The sequence below is a fragment of the Lates calcarifer genome, linkage group LG9 (assembly GCF_001640805.2).
Source record: "Lates calcarifer isolate ASB-BC8 linkage group LG9, TLL_Latcal_v3, whole genome shotgun sequence".
Classification (NCBI taxonomy): domain Eukaryota; kingdom Metazoa; phylum Chordata; class Actinopteri; family Centropomidae; genus Lates; species Lates calcarifer.
Window position 1 is genome coordinate 15,714,154 of NC_066841.1, and position 25,344 is coordinate 15,739,497.

The 25,344-nt window shown below is 40.8% G+C and overlaps 1 protein-coding gene across 1 annotated transcript in view; it reads right to left on the reverse strand.

Moving 5' to 3' along the window:
- Positions 1-2,745: 2,745 nt before the first annotated feature.
- The window catches only part of si:dkey-34e4.1 (carboxyl-terminal PDZ ligand of neuronal nitric oxide synthase protein), a 50,719-nt gene continuing 28,120 nt past the window's right edge, over positions 2,746-25,344 (reverse strand). The window contains exons 7-11 of the mRNA XM_051072813.1: positions 24,507-24,676; positions 20,651-20,710; positions 18,736-18,940; positions 16,890-17,211; positions 2,746-5,346 (exon numbers count right to left, since the gene is read on the reverse strand). Of these exons, the coding sequence (XP_050928770.1) occupies positions 4,782-5,346; positions 16,890-17,211; positions 18,736-18,940; positions 20,651-20,710; positions 24,507-24,676 (1,322 nt within the window). The 3' untranslated portion in view covers positions 2,746-4,781. The remainder of the gene's footprint in view (positions 5,347-16,889; positions 17,212-18,735; positions 18,941-20,650; positions 20,711-24,506; positions 24,677-25,344) is intronic.

A 25,344-nucleotide genomic window follows, 5' to 3' on the forward strand; every position in this document is an offset into this window, starting at 1 on the left:
TTTGGACAACCCCTGCTGGCTAAAAAAATAAATCAAACATCACTTCCCAGTCTTGGTCATCACAAGCTATATTTAGCTTTACAGAAGGGCCTGGTGCAAACAAGAGCAGCTTGGTTTTCATACTGTGACTGACTTTTTTGGGCACGTTGTAAAGATAGTGCGTGGATATACCTGGGGTATTACTTCCCCTCCACTTGACCTCAGACAAAAATATTTCTGTGGAAAGGAAATGGTTTGAACCTGGGGGTGATTGTGCGTTCCTCCAGGGCCTGACTCCAGATACCCCTCATCCAGAGGTGCCTCACAGACTCTACAAGCAACACAGCCACTAAAAACAACACATTACGCCTGTCTAACCTCACATTAAGCTAGAAGCATTTGTGTGTGTTTCTGTGCGCATTTCAGTGGCAATATTACATCTAAGAAGAGGACAGAAAGAGTAATGGCAGTGTTAACCATTCCAAATACATAATTCTCCTGTCAAAAAAGGACACAGGATAAATACCAGCAAACTCTAAATGTCACACTGAAGATGAAAGAGCTCATTTATTGTCTAAGAGTTTTAAAAAACAAATGGAAAGGCATAGCAGCTCCATGACAGGCATGTTCTAGCTGGCTAGCTCTCCATATTCCCAGCTCCATCCGTCTACCTCACGCCCATGTTTACATATCTGAAATGTCTGTCCTCCTAATAAAGCCATGGCATAGTGAGAGCAGACTCTGGCTAGACAGGGCTGAAGAGGTATACTCCACTGTGTCTGAAGCACTGTTTCTGTTGAGTTTCATACACCAAATAGAAAGAATAATAAGTAAATACAGATGTTAGAATTCTTGCTGTTGTCTGGAATACATTTTGTCCCTTTCATGGTATTAACTTTCTCCACGTTAGATTAATCTCTGATTCCGAAAAGCCAGACTCAGTTCCAGTGGGAACGTGACATTGAGGTTTCACTCACTGCTGCAGAGTGAGAGAGAATATGGAGACTTAATGTTTCAGAATGATTTGGGATCATGAGGATGCTTTTCAATATTTCAAATTTGCATTTAAATGAAAGATGATCAACACTGAGACACCCTCGCCCCTGCCGTATGTTCTCTTTTTTTTTTTTTTTTTAACCTTTGGTGAGTCTGTGGCTGAGAAGGTTTCAGAACTTTCCCTCACAGGTCAGGTAGACTGTATGATTACCAGCAGAGATAATCAGCCAAACATTCATCATTCATCTGTTTACCATATGTATGTATAATCCTGGATAAATTATTTTTAATAAGGTGAAAGATGAAAGAAGAAACTGAATGTTATTCAGTGAGCCATTATTTTTTCTCTTATTTCTATTTTTTGCCTTAGAAAAATGGCACATTTCTACCATGATGTCAATATCATAATTAGACAGTAGTCCTCAGCCACCTCTGAATGACTTCAAAAATCGCTCTACAAGTGACAAGAAAGCCAAATCGGTTGTCTTATCTTTTCTACTAGCAGCTGTTAAAATGTGCATTCATGTGATGTGAGTTCATTCCTGTGTCTGTGATCACCAGCTTCGCTTACGAAGCTTTGATCACTGACGGGCTCTTTCCTGTCTAAGACTAATGACTTTTCAGGAGCATTAATGGGCGCGTAAAGGACAACGGCCATCTACTTTAAGCAGCTATGTAAAGACCCAGAGCTAAGGTTAACAGTGGGCATCAAGCTATCTGGCTCTTTGCAGGTATGTTGAATTGATCGCAGATCAGATGCAGTCTGGTATTGAACACAGGCCACCTCCAGAGATGGAGGCTGCCTCTCAGGAGACAATCAAGTGGAAGGAGTAGCTTCTGCTATCCTGAGCCACACAGACATCCTGCATTATTGATTATCCAGGGGGAGAATCCCAGGTTGAGGGAGGGCATGAAGGCACAGGGGGAGAAATGGACTCCTGTGCCACAAATAAAACACACCACACATTTCACCAATTCTCTTGTTTAGCCTGTACCAGAGGTGGTGTTTGCACTCCTGAGATCAGAGCGGTGCAGAGGAAATAACAGCTCTAACACCTCAGGGCTGAAGGATTTCCTATCTGCCTCCATTCTCATTACTGCATCCCACCGAGGCCCTGAACACATTAAGCCTGTCAGTCACCTCTTCCTGCTTCGCGGCGACAGCGTACACTGCAGAGGCGAGCTTTGTAGGCTCGAGGAAAACAGAGAAGAAACAGCTCACTTTCCAAAGGCTCCTCAGGAACCGAGCAACTCAGAGAAAGTGACAGAAAGTCTCAACGAGCCTTGAAAATGTTACGCGTGTGGGAAAGAGTTTGAGAGACATGAATTGTTAATGCCAAATGTGAATGTAAGGAGACGTAATTAATGCAGAGTGTAAAAGGGCAGAGGAGGAGAACAGACAGACTATTATTGTTCCCATTCAAACCAAAGAGATGAAACGTTCCTTTTTTTAATAGGCTTCTAGCTGCATTGTTACTGTGTGGTTTAAATCCACCTGTGAACTGCTTGTTATGATTTCCTCTGCTGCCCGTGTTTGAATACTATATGTGAATGCTTTACAGTTTGAAGCCTGATCTTCCTACAGTACATTCAATTCAGTCAGTGGGTAAAATTATGTTTACCATGCTGGAGTGAGGGGAAATGACACTGAAGAAGTGTATCAACAAAGAAGTCAGCAGGTAAAATACATAGGACAACAGGTAATTTCAGCAAAAATAGAGACAGATCACATAAATAAGTGAAAAAAAACAAAAAAAACACATGTTGTGCTGAAGTTCTTCAACTATTCCGCTTTATTTTTTTTCTTCCATGTGTTATTGCTGTTATAGCGCCCCGCCACACGTGATGTTGAGAAAAGCCTCGTTTCTGGGTGTAAAAAGATTTCCCCGAGACGATTTTACACCTGCACCTTTACAACACCCCTCTTCTCACAACTCAGCTGCTTTTCCTCTCGCATCCATTAATTATCACTCCTACCTGTCTCCTACCTGTCATCGGTTACAATAGTGCACTTAACTGAATGAAACACCACTAAAAACACAACAGAACCTTTCCACTTTCATGTAAAATAATTAGAAAAAAAAAAAAAACAGCTGTAGGGCTACAACAAATAATTCTTCAGTTCATGTGCTGGTTGTTGTCTTGATAATTTTCTCCATCAATTTAAACATCATCATCAAAGCATCAAATATCTGTCAAATATTCTCATTTGAGATGAAATGACTTAAATCAATAGATATCTTTCTGTTGGTTAACTTAATCAATTAATCGCCTCAGCTCCATTCATCTCATTTTCGTATGTCTTCATCACTTAAGAACAATGGCAGTTGTTTAATGATATGTTGTGTTTGCATAATTATCTTATTGATATAAGGCTACAGCTAACAACAGTCTTCTTTATCGATTAATCTGACAGTTATTTTCTTGATGGCTGATGGTTTGGAACATTTGGAACACAAAATGTAAACTTTTAAAACAGTAAATCGTCATATTGGAGAAAGTAGAACCTGTTAGTGTTTGGTATTTTTTGCTTAAAAAGGACAGTTGACTGATGATCAAAACAGCTGCATTAAATGATTGCTTAATTTTCTGGTAATCTACTGATTGATTCATTGACCAATCATTGCAGCTTCATACTGATTAACACAACTGAAGTTTAAATCAATGTTCCCAACATTTAGATTAAACTACAAGCACAATAGGACAATCTATATTGCATGTGTGGCAACAGTGTCAGCTTAATTTGTCCTGAGAGCTCTAAATGAAACAGATTTTCTGGTCATTCAGGATTTCACAAAGAGAGAGGCTGAAAAGAAAAAATTCATCTGCCAAGCTGTCTTTCTCCAAGGTCCTCTGTGATTCCCCAATTATCTTCCCATTGAGTCTGAGGGTTCATTTTATAACAGACTCCCCACTCATACAGCTGCAATCCAGGGCTTTCAAGGCCGTTAGCTCACTGAGGGTTTGCATTCTTCCTGTGTTGTCTCTCAAAACTAAAATAATTTTCATTGCGGATATCCTTTTAGTTTTGAAGGGCTGCAATCATGCTACACACAGAATCACACACAGAATACAAATCTCCTTTGGCTATTCTGCTAATGTCAGACCTACAAGTCTGAAAAAACCCAAAATACAAGTAGCACAAAACATTCTATTTCCCACTCAACTCTGATAAAACAAAAACCTACAACACAGCCACAAGTGGATGTGCATAAACCAAAAACACAACTAGATCTGCTCACCTCTATCCTGCCCTTTCCCTTTACTGACTTTCTTGTTCTTTTCTTCCCTACCCATCATCCACTCAGGTGCTTTTCAGAAGGCGAGGCTCTTCCCAACATCCACATTTGCGTGATCATCGCACTGTATAGAACTCTGCAGAAAATGGTATTTCCACAACAGTTTGCACCACAGCGAAGCGTCATACAAAATAACGTTTTAATGTAGACTACTAGCAAAAATAAAATGTGTTCCCTCATTGGCTTACGGTAAATGATGTGTGACTTTAACAGTGCAAGAATTGCTACATGTATTCTGCTTAACATTCTAGTCACTAAAAAGTAAATTAGATCATTAATTTCATTACAAAAATACTAAATCTGTCCATTGGCTAATAATTTATACAATAGATTATTTTTCAGTAACTGGCAATGCTATGTCTGTACTGTGTCACGAGTGGACAGAATAATTAAAGGTCCTGAAATGGAGCCCAGTGCAAACATAGGAGGGTTTGACAGTAAGTATTGCATTAAAAGCTGATTGAAGAACATAGTGAAAGGTCTCCAGCGGAATATCAGCCTGTCTTCCTAACTCCTCTGTGGGACATTAGGGTCTTCCTGGCTGCTCTCCAGCAGTTCATCCTCAGAAAAACTGATGTGAAGGCAGGTATCATCCACAGGAGAGGAGAAGGGCAGTGGGTGCTCATAGGTGTCCGAGTGTGAGGCGAGGGCGGGGGGCTCGGTGGGGTACGGCTCAGACGGAGATAGAACTGCTTCGCTCCTCTCCTCCACGGGACTGTCGCAGCCGCTGGAGGCCGTTAAAAAGGTCCCACGGTCCCCGAACAGGTCGTCGTCGTCACGCAGGGGTGACAGCAGGGACTTGGTCTCGGAGCGGACCCCGGAGTCCTCGCTGGCTGAACAGGAGCTGCTCTCGCCGTTGCTGAGGGAATGGAAGTCAGCGGACGACAGGGAGCTGGGGGTGATGTCTGGGAATGACAGGCTGCTGCTGCGGCTGGCGGTCACATCATTAGCGGTGACCTCTCCTGGCGTAGGCACAGCTGTGACTTCTGACCCCGGAGACAAGGTCCTGCTGGCCCGCTTGCGGTTCAGGGAGGGTGGAGGAGGGTCAAGTTTAGGGATTGTCTGTTTACACCTATAAGTAAAGAGAACAGATGCACTGGTTAGTGAAGTTTGATGAAATCCCTTTACTGGTTTCTCAGTGGATCCATTAACACACTTTATGTTGCTCTTTATGTTTCTAATTCAGTATCAGCGCCATTTCTCTGTACCAAGGAGTATGAGAATAAGCCTCAAGCCAGTTTTCCTCTCCATCAGTCACACTATACCCCATTAACCTGAGCATACTGTGACGTAAGCTGTTACTAGATAAGACAGTGACTCTCTCTTTCTCTCTGGCTCCCTGTTGTTTCAGCTGTCTAGGGACTTATCTCCATCCCACAGCTCCCCTGCTGAAAAAATAGACAGACAGTAGCAGAAAGAGAGCCAAAGTAAAAAGGGTTGGGGGGTAAGCAAGCAAGGAAAGAGCTACAGGCTTTCCCCTCCTCACACACACACACACACACACACACACAGACACACACAGACACGCACACAAAGACACCAGAAATAGCTACATTGCAGTCACCCCAATAGTACCACAGTAATGCCACGATAAGCACCAGTGCGCACAACCACACACAATCACAGTCATTCTCTTGGAAAATGAGTCCTGACACACACTCGCTAACAAGCCTCGCTTCCTCCCTGACTCCTCCCATCTACATTACACTGGTGGCTGCTGCTAACTTCGTTCCCCTGCGAAATCCGGTCTGTGGTTGAATCCTGGTCTCAGTAATGAACTTATGTGACTCGCTGATATATTTACTGTCTCTGCTTCTGTACGAGAATGGTGTTGACAACTATAGTAATGACAGACTTGTTGTAATGGTGCAGGGAAACCATCTCCAGACATACAGTAATTATCCACTGTTTCCTATTCTAACAAATTAAGCAACACACACAGCACTGGAGGGTAAAAGTCAAGTCAACAGCTCCATTGACTCCAATGTCATTAGCAGTATCATTAGTTTTTATTAGTTGTTTGTTATCTATGTTGGTTTGTTGCTGTGGTCAGTATCAACTCTAAAAAGGAATGCAGTGAAACTCTGACTGCCCCGCTGTCTACAGGATGAATCCTACTGACTTGATCCCCTGACTTAATTTTCCACTGCTACTATAAATGTGGTGTTTCCATGACTTTTCCTCTATCATCATCATCAGAGCAAAATTTTAATGTGTCCAGTACTCTCAGTTTTGACCTGCACCACTAATTCCCTTCACTTTCAGCTGTACTTCATTTTGTGCTACTTAGGAAACATTAGCATGCTAAAATGCTAAACCAAAATAGTGAGCATGCTAGACATTGTACCTGCTAAAAATCAACATTAACATTATCGTGAGCATGCTAGCATGCCAACATTCTCATTTAGCTCAAAGCACCACTTAGCTCAAGTACAGCCTCAAAGAGAAGCTCCCATGGCTGCAGACTCGTGTTTATGTCTAATACCACATTTATTATTGTCTAAACAAATCGTACCTTATATTTTACAACTGTTAATTTCATTAATTTTTGTAGTAGTCGTAGAACTGGCACACCTAAACCAACACAGCCATAATTAATTACACCTGTGCTTTTAAATTGAACACATCTGCTGTGAAAAATAATATATTTAAGATTTGCTGTCTGAATAATTTTTGAAAGAATAACTGGTTCTCAATCTTTAGCTGGCTAGGTAGTTAGCAACTAGCAAAGTAGCTACTTGATACAGTTATTGCCTAAGAAGCCAGTTGGAGCAGCCAGAGGTAGCTTGGCTGGGTCAAGCTGCCAAGCATCTGCTCTTTGCTTGAGTGAGAGTAGAAGGTACAAACAGTTTATATGTATGAGGAAGAAACAAGGTTTAGTTTAGTTTGAGGGAAATTACATTAATAATGTGCCGCTGAGTGATAGAGCAGCCTTCTCCTAAAGCAAAATGAAACCCTCGGATACTTTACTACTTGTATTGCTCTCTCCCTTGGGACAACAGTTTCTTTGTGGTTTATACACACAAACAGTACAGCTTAAAGTTCGATCCTGCTGTGGTTTCATGTGCTGTTATTTTTGAATGTGTGTTGCCAGGATGTGGAGATCAATTTGCATCTCGATCAAGAAGCAGACTGCTTTCTTCCTTCCCAGACTCATTATCATAACTTTGACTCAGCACATCTCTTTTCTGTCACACTGACTCCCCTTCTCCGCCTCACTGCTCTATCTCGCTCTCCTCTGTTTTTCCTTTCCATTTTTCTACCACTCCCTTTATTACTCTGTCTCTGTCTCATTCAGCCTACCTGCCATGCATCTCGGCAACTGGTGTCTATTCCCTGTAGCCTTTCTTTTCCAGTCTACTTACTTCTGTCTCACACAACTATAAAACAAAGGAGGACAGATGAACTGACATAAAGGTCAATTCCATCCACTTGATTTAATAATTCATAACATATTTGGGCAATTTTGGGCATCAATATTTGCAGCCTCTCTGTTGCAAAGAGCAAGAACAGGAAAGCTATTCTGAGACTTAAGTGCTAAACTTGTTTTTCTTTATATATGATCTTTAGAGCTGTACAATATAAGAGATTAGGGACAGACCGATTATCAGCCGGGCCGATTATCGGTGCGGATATTGGGCATTTTGGCCCTCTCCAGCATTGTCCCACCCACAGCACAGCATCTGAATGGTTACTCACAGGTTACATGCTAGCACGGGCAACAGCCAATCAGCAGTGAAAGCTGTGCATGCACAGTGCTCTCACACACGGCGGAGAGGAGAAAAGGTTTTGCTGGGTGGAGAAGCTCCAGAGAGCAGATATATGTTTCTTTATTTACTGTAGAAAACTTTAGGGAGCTATTTATTTGTTTAAGTTTTCATTTAACTCTATAAGACATGCTGCCGAGCCTGGGAGCTCCCTGCACTTTTTGTTAGAATTTTAAAACGATGTCTATTGTTTAACATGTAACAAGTTTAACATGTTGCTAATCTGAAAAGCTGTTTAATAAACGTATGCTTAAAGGCATTTAAACAAAGTTAAGTGTTGGAGTTTGTATTATTCAAAATTTTGATGCCAATATTTTCACTTTTACTGCAAATGAATATTGGCTCCAGTAGTTATCGGCCTCCTTGACTATAATCAGTATCGGCCCTGAAAAAAACATATCGGTCTCTCTCTATAAGAGAGATTAGATTACTTGCTTTGACTAGGAAATGGTGATGTATTCCTCTCTTATGTGCACAGACCAGATGACAAGCTAAGGACTTTTGACAATGACATGGCCCACAGCACTCAAATCTTTCAGCTCATTATACCATGAGTGTACAACATGAGGTCTCCAACTAAAGGAGATTATTAGGAGCTTGTTCAAGTCAGAGCATTTACGACAGCTCTCATATACTTATGTTACTGCGTATTACTGCTAAAAAAGAATATCTGCAATATTCCTGCACAGCTACTACTTTCATTTCAGCGTGAAATGAAAATGAACTTGCAGTGACTTATGGTAAACCGCCACAGAGAGCAATTCATCGGGATTTCCTTTCCAAAGTAGGATTATCATTTTGTGGTAATGTAGAGGAAAACAGATTATTTCATGTTCTGTAAAGTGGTGTGTTAAACTGCTCTGACATCAGAGAAAAAGCTGTGGGAAAGCAACACTGGTCACGTATTTGGCCACAAAATTCACATTATCCTTTTTACATAATGTGTTTATTGTTTGTCCGTCTGGTTTGTTTTTCTGCTTGTGAATATAATAGAATTCTGATGACTTCCTCTTTATCTAAATATTATTTTTGTCAGTTATTACCAGCTAGGGTTTATTTCCTTATTTTGTTCCACTACTGGCTGCCGGTCAAACATGCAGCCATACAGTATGTGAAACCTCTGATGCTGTATGCCTGAGGCTTGGCTTATTACATTCTCCATCTGGATGATGGTGATTTGGTAAGATTCAGTGAAGCAAAACATGCACAAGACAAAAAACACACGAAAACAAAACACAAATGCCACTGTAACACAGCGAGTGTAAGACAGGTACATCAAGACGTACTTCTCCTCTGCCTGTGCCTCAGCTCTGACAGTTTTACTGCTCAGGCTAAACCTCCACTGACAAAATAATACCAAATCTTGACAAGTACATTACTATTCTGGCACAAAGTGTGAGACAGAAAACAAGCGCTCACAGTCCAGCAAAGTGTGGAAAACACAGACAGTGCTACCGTGCACAAGACATGTGTGACTCACTGATTACCTCAGTGCTAATGTGGTTATGAATTTGCAGAACCACATCCGCATGTAAATGGACGTTATTATGCAGTCATTAGCAGAGAAATCACTGGTGAGACCCACACATGAGCCAGCTAACACCCACACTGTTCATCCACCACATGCCCAGTCCCATGCTTGTGCCACACACTGGTTCTGCATGCTGGTTGTCATGAGTAATACTCACATAAGAGGGAGGAGAAGGGGCAGAGAGGAGAAGAAGGAGAAGGGGAGGAGAAGGAGAGGAAGGGGGCTTAGGCAGTGGCAGAGAGCTCCCCGGGCTCCCAGGGAGAGGCAGGTTGGTGCAGCAAACGATGAGAGGGACAGGGATGGGGACGGGGGTCGATGGAGCGCATGAGCTGTGGGTTTAAGGCAGCTGCTGCTGGTTGGAAGTTATTCTGGGGGGTTCAGTTTGTTTGTTTGTTTGGGCGGACTGACAGGAAAATGAGGGATGGTTAGATGAGGAAGAGGATGAGCAGGAGCGGGTCCTCGCACCTGTACCAAAGAGAGGCAACAGTTAGACTACAGAGGATCAGGGAGCTATGTAAGAGAATTACAGGCCACACCAGTGATTTTGCAGGTCTTAGGCCATTAAAGCCACTCTGTGAAAGATTTTAACATTTCCAATAAGGCATTGTTTCCAAAAAGACAGATCCAACCTGGAAACACTGAGATGAGTGGGCTGAAAGCAAGACAAAGACTGCACCAATTTTTAATCATTTTTCTACATACAAAAAAGAATAATCTAAAAGATGCAAAATTCACTTTAACTAGGCTATAACTACAGGTCAAGAAGTATATACTTAACATTACTGCAGACCATTTCCCAAAGCATATGGGAACAGCTACAAGAAAGGTCATTTTTAGAAACTTTTCTTGGGTGGTGCTTACAGGAAACTAACATCTTAGACTTGGTTATTACACGTAGATTATACTTGGTTAGAAAAAAAGATCTTTGCAGATTAGTGCAGAGTCATTCTCTTTTCTTACCTAGAATACCAGCTGCCAGCAGCAACCTCTAGAGTACAATACAACTACCAAATTCACATTATCCTTTTTTGGTCTTAAAGGTTTCAATTTCTGACAACATGTAGCAGCAAATTAATGCAGATCTGTTCACTGCTGCAGGTGCTGAAACTTTCCATAAAAACCTAAACCCACAAGCTATGTAGGATTTAATTGCATGAGATATTCTAAATATCATCATGTCCTAATCTAAATGTTCACTGTGATGGGTTACCTGGAAATCTTTAACTTATTACAATAAATATATACTTCACATTGTATGGTTGTAATTTATCTATACCTTTTATTGTCATTCTGTTTCTCTCTGTTCTAATTCTGCTACTGCTACTTCAGTCTGCTCTGTATACACATCACTGCATGTCTGACTGCTCTGGAAGACGGATACATCCACTATTAATCTTCTTGAGGTTCCTATCCTTTTTTGGCTGACGACAGCAAGGCCAGACTTAGAAACATGAATGTCCATGACTGACTGACTGAGTGATGACGTTACACCATTGGTTGGTGGCAGAGTGTTGGGGTGTGCCCATTGGCCGTTGCTCTCAAAAAAGATTTGGCAGTTCCTATTACGACATCAGGAGGGCATTTACAGTGTTGCCAAATTGGTGCCATTGTCACTAGATTTACCAGTTTCTCAAACCCCTCTAGCGACCTTTTTCCAAAAAAGCAACTAGCAACAAACCTAATGACTTTTTGGATAAACCTTTGCCACTTTCCATAGAAAAGAATCACCAGTATGAGGTTATGCTTTCCCTCTGCAGACACACCAAAGGACAACACAGCAGCTGACATAGATGTGAATGAGCTTCAAACTTCCTGAGTTATCATTTTACTATTAAACATAGCTGAAATCTCTCATCAAAATTGAGGGTCTGTGGAAAGAAAGTGTTGTTAGCTGTGGACATTTTAAAGCTCTCTCATGCAATTTAGTAATTTGTGATTTTGGGCTATGCAGATAAAAATTACTAAACTACCAAGTCCATTTTTCATACTACACTAATGCTAATGGAGAACTGTTCCTAACAGAAAGGTAACCTTTCAAAAGCCTCTTAAATCTTATCTATCCTTTAGAAAATTATTAGTAAGGTAAATTGAGTATTAGGTATTAGTAGGTGAAAAGTACATAGCTAAGAAATACACGAGATGTGCGTCAGGCTGTTCACTGCTGATAGTTGTTTATTCCTGGGATAATTAAATGCCACATGAAAATCAATATAGACACAAAGCAGCAAAGGTGTTTTAGAAATTAAAGCGAACCCCCTGTGGTCTTTGCAGAACGTATGACTCAGAAGCACAGTATGCTTGTTTATTTCACCATTCAAAAAACAGCAACAAAGCCAGCAATCAACAGAATAGGACGAGAAATAGCAACACTTTCTTATTTCAAAAGCAACAAGTAGCCTGCAGATTGCCAGGTGGAGACAAATAAAAGAAATCAGTAAAACATGTTTATCTTAGTTGTGTCTCTGAAAAGAAGTCTTACATACCTTTGAGACAGAAAGTCAGAGACACAAAGAAAGTGATTGAACAAGTGGGAGGTTTAAACTCAGAGAAGAGGTCTTTGTAAAAGCATCTTGCTTTTGCAAAGCAATTAACACACAACCATCTGAGTGTATGTACGACGTCCATGCAGGATGTTTAGGCATGCAGGTGGATGAATGTGAGGGTCTATAAAGTGTCTGGAAAACTTATAATTCCAAACAACTGTATTCTAAAGATCAGTCCTGCCTGACAGCATCTCAATCAAACATTTTTCAGTGACTGACAGGCCGACTCTCCTGCTCTAAAGGTATTACATTCAGCCTGACAGACTGAGAGCATATGAATCTTGCCACAAACCTCTTAAAAACATCAGTTTGTATCTCTGAACAATGCTGTGTGGCAGTGTTTAAATCCAGCAGACAGAACCAGCTCCGCCCAAACACCTAACAACATCATCCATTACACTCCCATCACATCGCTGCAATCAAATTACTGGCCTACGAGGCTGCCGGTGCAGCTCTGACACACACAGACAATGTTAATGATGAAGAGGGAAAATAAAAAAAGAGGGATAGAAGTGGAAGAGAAGATCACGAGATAGGTCAGGAAATGTGATTATACAACACACAATACTGTCAGAGAGGAAGCGTGTAAGAGTGCAGTCTATACCATACCAGAGGAAGCATGACTCATTTGTGAATAATACATAGTTGGGTGTTCATATAAGCTGGCCGCCATATGTGTCTGTTTTTGTTCTGTGTGGGCATGATGCAATTTTTAGCAGCGTGGCTCTGGGGATGACAGTGTTGGTCGGGTTAGCACTGTGGTCCAGATGGAAACATCTCAACAACTATCTGATGGATTGCCACAAAACTTTTCCCAAAGAGGGAATCCTATAGTGATCTCTGACTTTTCCTTTAGTGCCACCATGAGGTTGACAATTGCTGTTTCCAGTATGTATTTCCACAACAACTGGATGCACTGTCAATGGGTTTGGCACAGATATTCATGGTCCACAGAGGATAATTCCTGATGACTTTCTTGATCCCTAGACTTCAGCACCACTAGCACATCAATTTTTCACTCATCTCAACATAATTTTCTACAAACATTCATGGTTCCCAATGAATCCTACTGACTTTGGTGATCCCGACTTTTCATCTAATGCCACCATGAGGTTGACGTTTGTGGTGTTCAGAGTGTATCTCTACCAATATTAGATGGATTATCATGAAATGTGGTACACAAATTCATTTACTTTCCCCTTTCTGATCCCTTGACTTTTTTCATCTAGCATCATCATCAGACAAAATTTCAGTTTGTCCAGTACTTTGATTTATGACCACATATCCAAAAACACAGACGACATCCCCCATCACACTCAGCTGTATTTTGTGCTTGGTGCTAATTATCAAATGTTAGCATGCTTACGTTCTAACCTAACACGATAAGCATGGTAGACATTATGATTGCTTAGCATTAGCATATTAGCATTGTTATGAACACGTGTGGTGACATTGGTATTTAGCTCAAAGCACATCTGCAACTGAAGTACAGCCTCACAGGGCTGCTAGCATGACTACAGACTCTTAAGTCACATTTTCTTGTGTCACATTAAGAGGTTGATGACTCAGAAAGTTGCAAATAACACAGTTCAGTGTTATGCCCACAAAGTGTATTTTAAGTCTACTATAACATCCTGTTTTGAACCCACTCAGATTTTTCTGTTTGTTGTGCAAAGTGTGACTCACTACGTGGTTAGATATAGTGTTCAGTACAATGCCCACATACTATGCATATATTGCTTGAGTCAGTGGGCCAAGCTGGCATGCACACATGGCAGTGGTCCATGTAGGGTGATAAAGCTGGTGTGATGTAAAGCTGTAAAGCAAAACTGTACTAATGACATGAAGTGAACAGATTCCATCTCTCTGCAAGAAGAGCATTAGACCTGTGAGGGTGCGAGAAGTGTTGGGGTGGGGGTGGGGGGGTGAAGAAGGGATGAAGAGGAGGAGGAGAAATGGTGAGAGAGGATGGCAGTGGAGTATCTGTCTGCTAGTTCACAGAACATAAAATATGGCCACTCAGGCTATAAACATTGATTCGCTGGGGAAATCCAGAAAACAAAAGCAAATGGAAGCAATAAAATTTGCCATGTGGTGGGGGAGCACGGGTACAGGAGTTGGACTGCGTCAAAGGTAATGCAAAGGAGTTTGGCAGGGAGAAACACAATGACACAATGGCGCTGAAGTTTCCATCTCTCCAGCTCACATTGTTTTACTTATTTTTCCTCTGCTTTAGTGAGATTAAAAGATCTAGTTGAGTTGTAGTCACAAAGTTGTTTTCATATCATAAACTAAGATTCTTTGCAGGATTACTAGAAGATGATCATCAGTGTTTTTTTCTGTGCAGAATAACCTGACTTTTCATTATTTTTATATGCCATTTGTGTATACGCCAAGCATAAAATTTTATACACAAAGATGATGTCACTCAGGAGAGGAGGCAAACAAAAGCCAAATAAGGAGGAGGGGGATGGCAAAGAGAGGAAAGTCACTTAAGAGAAAGAGCATAAAATGCCCTGGTGGCATATTTCTAAGCTACTGGGACAGAGAATAGAAAATGTGGTGGGGCAGAGAAGCTAAGGAGGAAAAGTGGCAGACAGGCAAGAAATGCTGGTTGTTACATAATTACAAATAAAGGGAAAAAGGGGGTTTTCAGCCTGGCACACAAACACACTCCCAGATGAAACTAATGTTCAGATGGAAATGTACAGTAACACGATGTTTCTCTTTGGAGGAGATTTGTAGTTCCCTTTTGTCTCTCCTTTTATTTTTTTTCCCCCTGCTTATGTAAAAAAGAAAAAAGTATATTCTGACATATGTAGCCGCTGGGTAGGGTTTCAGGTTGTGAAGGGATGGGAGCTCGGATTGGCTGGGAGCCTGTGCAGCAGGAAACCACAGGATGTGAGTCTGGCTAAGCTGCAGACACACACACACACACACATACACACAGACAAAACAGACATACAAAATTACAACATCCACAAGCACGCCAAATACACACTACACCGTTGAGTCAATTCCAACTCCTTATTTTTCTCCTTGTCTGTTCTGAAATCAACTTTAACATGCTCTCCTTGGAGATTTCACTGAGGATTGCTTTCAGAGAGAGAAAACAGCGAGAGGAGAAACAAATTCAGTGAGAATGAGCGAGAGGAGGGTGATAAAAAAGAAAAGGACTTAAGAGTTTTTCTTGCTTGAGAGCTCTACTTGATCATATGTAGTAAATGTTTTTTGTTTTCTTTTTTACCATAGCTGGTCTTTGTGATGACTCTAAAGAGATTAAAAGCTCATTTAAAAGCTAATTAAAAAGTAATTACATGCTGAGCCTACACATATGCACTCAGATGCCACATATGGCAAGGGTTGCTTGAGTATCACTGAACTGCATGTCACAGCATTCAGACATTAAGTCAAAAGTACAGTAGGGAAAGCACTTCGTAAGATAAAATGTGCTATACAGCGAGAAATAGAACCTCAAACATCCCTGAAAAGCAAAAACATATTCATCATAAATTATTCCAAAGAAAATGATTCCATTCAGTTTTTACTCTTCCGACACATGTTTTAATGGCTTTCTCAAATGAGTTATTTCATGGAATAGAAACACTGGGCTATGAGCTAAAGCTGATGGAGTTTCCGTGTTTCTCTTAAATCTCATTCTCTCTCACAAGCCTCTCTGACTCCTGCTTTCAACCTCAAACCTGATCCCCTCTTTGTTTGTCTAACCCTGGCCCTTTTCTCCCCATGTTCTGTAATCCCCTGATTACAGTCACACTTTCATTAGCTGGAGGCTGTTTCTGCTGAGTTGAGCTGTTCTCCGCTAATAACACTAAAAGCTACAGGCTGCGTATGTCACTGTGTAGCCTGGTTACCTCAAACACAAACTGACTGGTGCCACATTAGCAAAGTGTGTCTGCTCAAAACTCCAAACTATCCCTTTATGTGAAGCTAGTTAGATGAGAGGATGGATATTGCTCATATAAAGTATGTGACTGTTTGACATGATGACTTAGCACAAAGAGGGAATTAGCTAGCCCCTAACATCTTTTACTCTTGGGTAGAGTTGTAGTGGGGTTCAGAGAGACATGAGGCAGGGACACAGCATGATGCTGAAGGAACATGTGCATGCAGGTAATGTCTCATGGAGGCAATTAAGGTACCTTGAAATCCTGTGCTGGAATTTCTCTCTCCTGAACACACAGACATGATACACACATTTTTATGATTTTGTGTGACTTACACTTTCCAAGGATATCATTATCGTCAATGTCTATTGTAGATAAACAGACAGAAATCTGCTTGGAAATCATGGTAACAAGGGCGCTCTTTATAACTCCAGAACTTGAGAACCTGATCGCAGGCTCAAGTTGTAACCCACAGCTAATTAACTGACTCTATGGCAACATTATACTTCCTGTTTACACTCACTAAAACATAATGCAGACTGTAGCTGCAAAGACAGACAAAAAGTAATGACAAAGTACATTTATATAAAAACTTTTCAGGTTGCACTATGAATATTTTTTACAGGACTAAGGCTCAGAATGTCCTATCGACATGATTCTTAAATTTCAGGGACACAGCACAAGCCTGTATCCATTAATATACCGATAATTGCCCAACATGTATGACAGTGTCATGGCTTCATTGAGTGATCTGCTCACACCACACACTGCCAGTGGAATGATCTGTGTTATTTCTGTGGGGGCGGGGGGTAGAGTACTAACAAGCATTATTCTCATCTGTGTAGTCAACATGAGAACAGCCATCTTACTTTTCATCCATGTGGGCTGAGTTTGTCGATGAAAACGGGACAATCTCATTGGAGGGCCTCCCCTTGCTGTCCGCTGTCCCATCAGCCCTGATGAATGGGTCCAAGTCCCCGTTGACTGGCACAGCCGCTTTGCTGCTGTTCTCCAGGTTGAGCAGGTTGAGGTAGGACTCAGCACAGTCCACCTGGCTGGGGGAGAGTGGGGAAGTCTGGAGCAGCCACGCGGGCGTGGAGGTGATGAGCTGGTCCATGGTCTGGCTGTAGTGATTCTTCAGATTTAGAGACAGAGACTTTGCTAATGTAGAAACAGATGATTGTTGATCGTCTGGAATGGATGAATAAAACAAGTCGAATTAGCAAAATGTCTCAATGAAAAACAAGATAAAGAAGAGAACTCAAACTCAAACTACTTTGTGGTCTTTTTAAAATCTTTGGCGTCTTTGTAAAATCTCTGAGTGATGACTCTCATCACTGAGAAGAGGATTTGGAAGTGTGCCAATGGCAGCACTTAGGCCAGCCATGTCTGAGATTAGCAAGATTAGCATTTTCTATCAGAAGGACTAACATGATTAATACAAGCATGAAACATGATGCGTCAGTTTTAAAACACACACATGTACATAAAAACACAATCAAAATGTACACAGTCTCCTCACACACACAGCTCTGCCCAGAGTGTGTGTGTGTGTGTGTGTGTGTGTGGTTATGCAGTTATTCATAATTATTTTGGCAAGACAGGCCGTTCTTTTAGCTGCTGTAAATACACTCCTCCTCCTCCACAAAATCCTCCTTTGGGACAAAGTTTGTGTATTTTTGTGTGTGCCTGTGTGTGTGTGTGCGCCTGTGTGTGTGTGCACCAAAATCAAAACTCTCACAGAGAACAAAGTCTGTGACTGTGAGATAATGCTGACAGAATGTGGTTTTAAATCCACTGTGATTATATAATCTGTTATTAGTTTAATATAGAGATGCTATTGTGTGTAAAGATATTTTGTGTTACACAGAGGAGTGTGGTTTATAACACAATAACACCGTGATAGCTCTTGATTTTCATTTTCGGGCTTCTGTAAAATCTCAACAATCATTACAAAGTCAAATTAACAACCCAGAAATATTTTCTGCAATAAACACAACTGTAGTTGCAAATGCATTTCTATGTATATTTTTATGAGGCTGACAATTGGAGACATTCACAGTCCCCAGAGGATTTACCCTAATGACTTTTCCTCTAGTGCCACCATGAAGTTAACATTTGTGATTTTGAGTGAAATGTCTTGACAACTATGGATGGATTACCCTGAAGAGGCATTCAGGTTCCCCTTAGAATGAACTGCAATTACTTAAGTGTTTGCCTTACTTGTCACCTAACCTCATAATCAAGTGAAAGTGCTAAACTAAAATGCATGCTAAACTGAATGAGGCTTTGCATCAGTCCTCATTGTGTGTGATCTCAGTGCCTCCTTTGATGCTCTGACTGAGACATCTTCAACACTGAAGAGAACTCAAGAAGGCTTCAAACTGATTTTGCTCACACCTGGGGGACAGTGTTTTTTCTCCTCAATACAGATGAAAGTGAATTGCTCATTTTAAGGATGTCCAGGTGGTGCAGACGGGAAAGCACTCGCCTTCAATTCCTGGCAGCTGTGCTTCTGCCCCATCAAACACAACCGACAATGTCTGCTGACAGAAAGTCAGTGAGGGATCACTGGTTGTGTCATGACTGTCTACATCATCCCTATGCCAACAGGGGAGTTCGCAACGAGTACTGCAGCACGAGGGGAACCTGACCCGACATGTGTTTGTCTGAGGGATTACACTGTTCCTACAAGTCACCTGCCCAGTAACTTACTGTGTCCGTTAGCTTGAGGCTCCTGCTGTGGCTGCCCTGGTTGTGTTGTTTTTGGAGCGCGAGCCTCCAGCTCTTTCAGCTGCTGCACAAGCAGGGCCAGGTGCTGTAGCAAGTCCCTGTTCTGCAGCAGCAGCTGGTGGACGCGGGCCTGAGCCTCCATACGGGCAGCGGTCTCTGCTGCCATCTGATCCTTTAACAACTGCACCTGAAGTGGAAAAACTAAGGTTAAGGTGTGCTTGTTTGTGTGTGTGAACATTTCAGATTTGATTTGAAACCCTGGGTACAATATCCATTGTAATGTTTGTCTGAATAGTTATTTTTCATGTCTTAAGAGGTTTTGCTGCATAATACTGAATGAAATAAGGTTCATAATCCTGCTCATATCTATAATCGTTAGCCTGAGAGTCAAACTAATGTCTGAGTAGCTATTAGGTCCATCAGTAACTGAGGGGTCGACTTTGATTAAGCAGTGCACTTAACTGTATCAGACATGAAATACTTGAGTGAATATGAATCTGTGTAGCAGTTCCTCAGATGTTGTAGAGAGGAAGCTTGATGAATCTCTTGAGATGCTTTATTATAAACATTTGTGCATTTTTAATTTCAGCACAGGTAGGTGTTCTCTGATGCTGCACCAACTGTCCTTGCATAACTGTGTTGGTGCTGCCACCTAGTGGGACAGTCAGTAGACATCCAGTACACAGAGGTAACATGGTGGTGCCATGAAATTCAGACAGCATATCAGGATTTTATTGTGAATAACTGACTGATATTTAAAGGAGTGTACTGTGCATTGACCACCAAGATGTAGATCACCTCTGTTTGTCTCTATTCTGCTAAATTAAGATCAAGGATTTTTCCAAATGTATATCCGTGAGTGTGCAGTAGCCTGAAGCAGAGAGAAAATGCACTATAGGTATTTTTCATCAGGGCGACACATCTGTGGTATAAATATCAACATCGTGACAAGGCTGCAGCAAAAAACGTGTGTGTGGCCCTCACCAGGAGAGGCCTATGCCAATCTCCTTGTTGATATTCTAAAACTGAAACGAAAATGAAACAAAATGTCATCAGTGTCAATGAATAGGCCAAATAACGCTCAGTGTTTGTTGTGAGCCAAATATTGCCTATTGGATGAGGTAAATCCACAATGTGAGTCAGGCTCAATCTGTCAGGTTCAGGCCCACTGAAATTGAAGAGACAGGGTAAATTGGAAAGATACAGAAATGACTAGTTTTTACAGAAAACATGAGAGTACAGCAACAAGTTTCTATTATTTAATACTCATTCTGTTGAAGCCTTCTCTAAAGAGAGAGTACTAATTTGAAATTAAGCGGCAAAGATGATGAGGAATGTTAATCTCATTAATCAAAGTGTGGAAAAACTGAAGAGAAATGTTTGGGAATTTATCAAGGAACAAATCTGAGAGGAGCTGAAATGATTGGTTGATTGACAGGAACATAACCAACAAATTATTTTGGTAATCAGTGAATCATTTCAGTCAGTTTTTTAGGCAAAAATAGCGAAAAAAATGCCAAAAATGATCTTGTTCCTACTTCTCAAAGGAGAAGATTTTCCGTTTTTCTCTGTATACATCATTGTAAATTAAATATCTTTAGGTTTTGTACCTTTAGTCCAACAGAACAAGATATTTGAGGATGTTATCTTGGCCTCTGAGAAGTTATGACTGGCATTTTTTCAGTATTTTGACATTTTGTAGACTAAACAATTGATTGAAAACACCAGAAAGTAATGAAAAACAGTAATGAAAATAAGAGTTAGCCCTAAACATGACTTTGTATTATGGGTCGAACACAGTACATGGTTCCAAGATATCTCAATGCCGTTTTAATCCACGTCTACAGTCTGTGCTTTAGACAACAAGCATGTATGATTGTCAACGTCTGCTTCGTACCTGCGCCACGGCCACCTGTGTGTGCTGCTGCTGCTGCTGTAGCTGCTGCTGAAGAAGCTGCTAGGTAGTGCTGTGATGCCAGTGGAGTGAGAGATGGAGAGCAAGGGCTGCTAGGAGTAATGCCTTGGGATGTCACAGTGAAGAGGGACCTTCGATCAAAGTCCTGACCACAGACAAACACACCCAGAAAAGAATACATTCTATTTAATGGAAGGATAATGGTAGTACTAACAACATACTTTCAGCTGAAATGATGGGTACATTTCTCTGACATCATTTTCCCAGACACACAATGTTCTCTTGAAAACCATCAAAGATCCAGTGGTTTTCAGTGTTGGGCTCAGAACCTACAGCACAGCTTTTCACCCTGGCTATATAAAGCACATAAGGAGCTATTTTTAGAGCTTGGACATCAGAGGAATGCAATGAACAAACCAGCAGGAGTCCCTGTGACCAGGACTGTGACCCACTGATCTGGAACCCACTGGAGCCCCTTCCCCCAGTTTAACTTCTCACCAGAACTGCAATAATCTCTAAGCTCATTACCATATCATACACTCTCGTCATATGTTTCCATTTTTCTCTCTCAGTTTCTTTCCTCTGTGGATTTTTAGATGATTTTCCAGATGATCTTTGTTAGCACGAATTTGTCCTGGAGATATAGAACATTCCATAAGCAGCTTTGGATTTCACCTCCTCTCTCACACAGTAGGGATGGGGCAATTGTGTGATTCTGTTCTGCCTCCAGGGATATCAGCACTGACCAAAAGATGTATTTAGTGTGTGTGTGTGTGTGTGTGTGTGTGTGTGTGGATGGCCTCAGTGAAAAAGTATGATTAAGCCATGCTTGAACTCACAAAATTCAGGTCACATAAATTGCTCCTGCTGTCATACAGGTCACAGTATATTGTAGGTCCTTCACTAAGCCACTAGAGGGCGAAGTAGCACACTGTAAAGAACAGCTCATTCAACCAACTGCATCTGAGATAAAGGGGTTACCTCAGTATATCTTCAGCTACTATAAGTAAGAATGAAATTTGGAAAAACTGAAAAAGGTGAAGGTGTATCTTGGCATTAGAAAATTATATTTTTGATAATTACAGATAATCCTGTAACACTTTACTTTAACTTCCATAACTTTCCACATTTCTAATCAGTATATAAACACTCATTAAATGGTTTAGAACACTCCATAGTATAGTTATAAGCACATTATAAATAAGTGTTATTTGTCAACAACTTTAACTCCTTCTGTGGTATAAAAACACATAATTAATGAATAATGAATGAATAAAACACAGCTGTAACAACATAAACTATGTCTTCATACACTGGGAGTTGTAGTTGATGACAAATACTGTACATTAACAAATATGTGTCCTTGTATCTGCTCACCTTATATCTTTCTATAACATTAAATATTCGTGTCAACATTGCCTTTTTTGAACACCCAGTTGAAACCTCTCAGAAGAGCTCAGACAAAAACATAGAAATCTCTCATGCATAAAAGTGAAACTGTTCAAACTTTGGCGGAACATATTGTGTTCATGTAGAAGCCACTTTCTAAGTAGTAAAAAGTCGATTGAGAGGATAAGCTTTCTGAGCTGATGATGAAAATAATCATTACAAGGTCTTTGTTTTTGACAAATTTAATTTAAGACTTTTTTTTAATGCTACATAGTATGCAATTTAATACCTTTTTCATGGTCATACCAGTCAAAGACTGATGGAAAAGCAGTAGAACACATTAGCTACAATCAGTTAATTATTAAGTGCATGAATTTCTTGACATTTATATAGAACTTTGTATAGAAACTTTATACAGAACTTCGTTTCCCAGATGTATATAACAATAATTAATTAACATTACCGTGACCCAGATAAATGGCAGAAAAATGATGGATGGATAAAAATGTAATTAATTTAAGTTTTTTCTAAAACTGACACTTGCCCATTATGAGTCAATGAGCTTCTTAGCCGCTGTAGCAGAGGTAGTGACTGTTTGCTACAGCTCAGATGGCATATATGTATGTATACCTCCTTCCACTGTGCAAAACATGAAGCCATAATATACCAGATACAGCTGCTGCCATTTTGCAACTGTGGCATCATTTGGAGCCAGAGTGTGCGCAGTAGTGATCAGGTGGTAGTACAAACTATGGCAAGTTGATTTTAGCACCTCATAGTCTCTGAGGTGTTTGTTTTGTCTAGCACTGTGTTGAATGTTTCTAACCACCAGTACAACCAGCATATACATTGTCTTCATTTCTGTTATTCTGATCTCATTATTTCTTCACCATCTCCTTTTTTCCTCTTCTCTCTGCCTCCTTCCCTCACTCCTTGCTTATCTCCATGGAGCAGATGTTCGTGAACCCCTCGTGGGATTATGGTGGCGTTTCTCAGAAATCAAAGGGAACAGACTGGGTTTTTGGGATTAGGTGTCCCCCTTTCACAGCCAGCAGGAATATTCAGGTTCCCCATTCCAATCCCTCTCTCTCTCTTTTAGCAGCACGATAACAGCTGTCTGCCACACTTGCTCTGGTGACAAATCCAAATCATGACACACTAAAGTCTGCATGTTTGCATCTTTTTATCCTATCACTGTCAAAATATTAGTGAAAGATAATTGTCAATTCCTAAGCCTGCCAAATCTAAAATGCAGCGGAACGAAAATGTAGTCTTTTTACCTCATGCAAGAGTGACCGGGTCATCTCATACCTGCAGTATCTGCTGCCAAATTGGAGCAGTGATTAGTCATGGAGAACTGCAGTCAATGATCTGGTCAGGTACCGCAGTAGATGACAAAGCACTATGCTGCACTTTCATAGTTCAATGAGCCATTTGGCAGCACTAGGCCCAGATAATAGCATCAAAACACACACTCACGCCAAACTAATGAATCAAGAGATGATGTCCTGCAGCTACAGTCTGGAGAAAGGAAACCTGTAATCATTAAAATGTGGATGCTGCTACTATCTCACCCCCACTGCCGGTGTTGGTAATAAAGACTTACCTTCACCGCAGCTACAATGAAAATAAACTGTTATATGAATGTGGTGTTTATGATGTGAGTTTGTGAATGTGAACTCTCCTTACAAAGTCATTTTGCTATCGTAAGGCCTTGTTGTTCCCTGACCATGACAAGAAATATCGCCACAGTAAAGGGGATTGTATGCTTTAATCGAAGTGCTTGTCGGATGGGTGAACAGCTTTGGAAACCCCCCCACCCCACACACACACACCTTTCTGACAGTGGAATTGGAGGTGGGATGCGTCCAACAATTGCTGTAACTTTCTTAAACCAACAATCAAACCCACCTCACACCGCGACTGGACAGCTTTGTGTGGGTGACAGAGAAAGCAGGGTTTGACTTCTCCCTTCAGGTCTCTTTTCTCACTCTTATCACAACTGTTTGTGGCACTTTTCATGTGCACAAACAAGCACGAACACTATGAATACGTTACAGTAGACACTCTCTGAAAATGTGCGTTGTTGGTGCATGATGGGTTCTCACATATGCTGAATGTTGAAAAGGGACAGATGTGTTTCATCTTAAAGGTACGCAGAGTGAAAAGGGGAAAAAACTGTCTTGTATCCTAGGCTACGGTGCTAAGACGTAAACAAGTCAGTCACTCCAAACGGAAGTTGACAGCAGATAGCATGATGTCAGACAAATGGCAGTTTCCTCCTCTTCTTTATGTGTTTTACCATTAAATCTTAATCAAAGCTTGATGTTAAAAAGTTTAAAAAGTAAGGCTTTCTGAGGGCAAGACTTGACAACTATAATATGTCAAGTACAATATGTGTGTGTTTGTGTGTGTGTGTGTGTGTGTGTCTGTGCTGACAGTATCTTACTATGATGGTCTGTCCTGGTTTGACCACATTCAGTTCAGCCAGACTCTGCAGAATTTCACTGACTGCCTTTTCACACAGTGAAGTGCCAGCTAAGGGATCTTCTCCTCGTCTTCCTCCATGTTTGCCGTCCTCCTCTTCCTCCCCTCGCTCTGCTGCTGTCAGTTTACGTCCTGTAGAGGGAAAGACAGAGAAAGTAAGCAAAACATTGCTGTCACCTCCAGGCTTTTTTTTTTTTTGGATCAAAAGCATCAACATTTTAGGAACTGTCTGTACATTAAATATGGAGCTTTTGCCTGCAGCCAGCTAACTTAGCTTAGCACAAAGAGTGGAAACAGGGGGAAACAGCTAGCCTGATTGTGTCAAATCCACTAACCATCATCTTCAAGCAAATTTTTTTTATCTTGTTTGTTAATCTGTAAAAGGACAAATAGTTGTTTTACAACAGGTTATATGACAAACTTCTGTATATTTTGATTGAGACCAGTTGCTGTGCTAAGCTAAATTAGCTGGCTGCTGGCAATAGCTTCATATTTAGTGCAATGTTTTCATCTAACTCTTGGCAAGAAAGTCAATGACCCCAAAATGTCAAATACCCCTGTATCCCTTATTTGTGCAGTGTTTTGTTCTTGTATAGACGTGCTCAGAATATGCTAGCACTCAAACGAGTACTTCAAAATTCAAAATACCAGATTGACATTGAAGAGGTAATTTTTTCAGTTAAAATCACATAATGCGTATCAAATAACTTTTTAAATTGTTTTTCTTTAATTAAGATTATCATCAAGATTATTATTAGAAATAAACTTGAAATGTGATTTTCCAGAGAAAAAAAAATCAA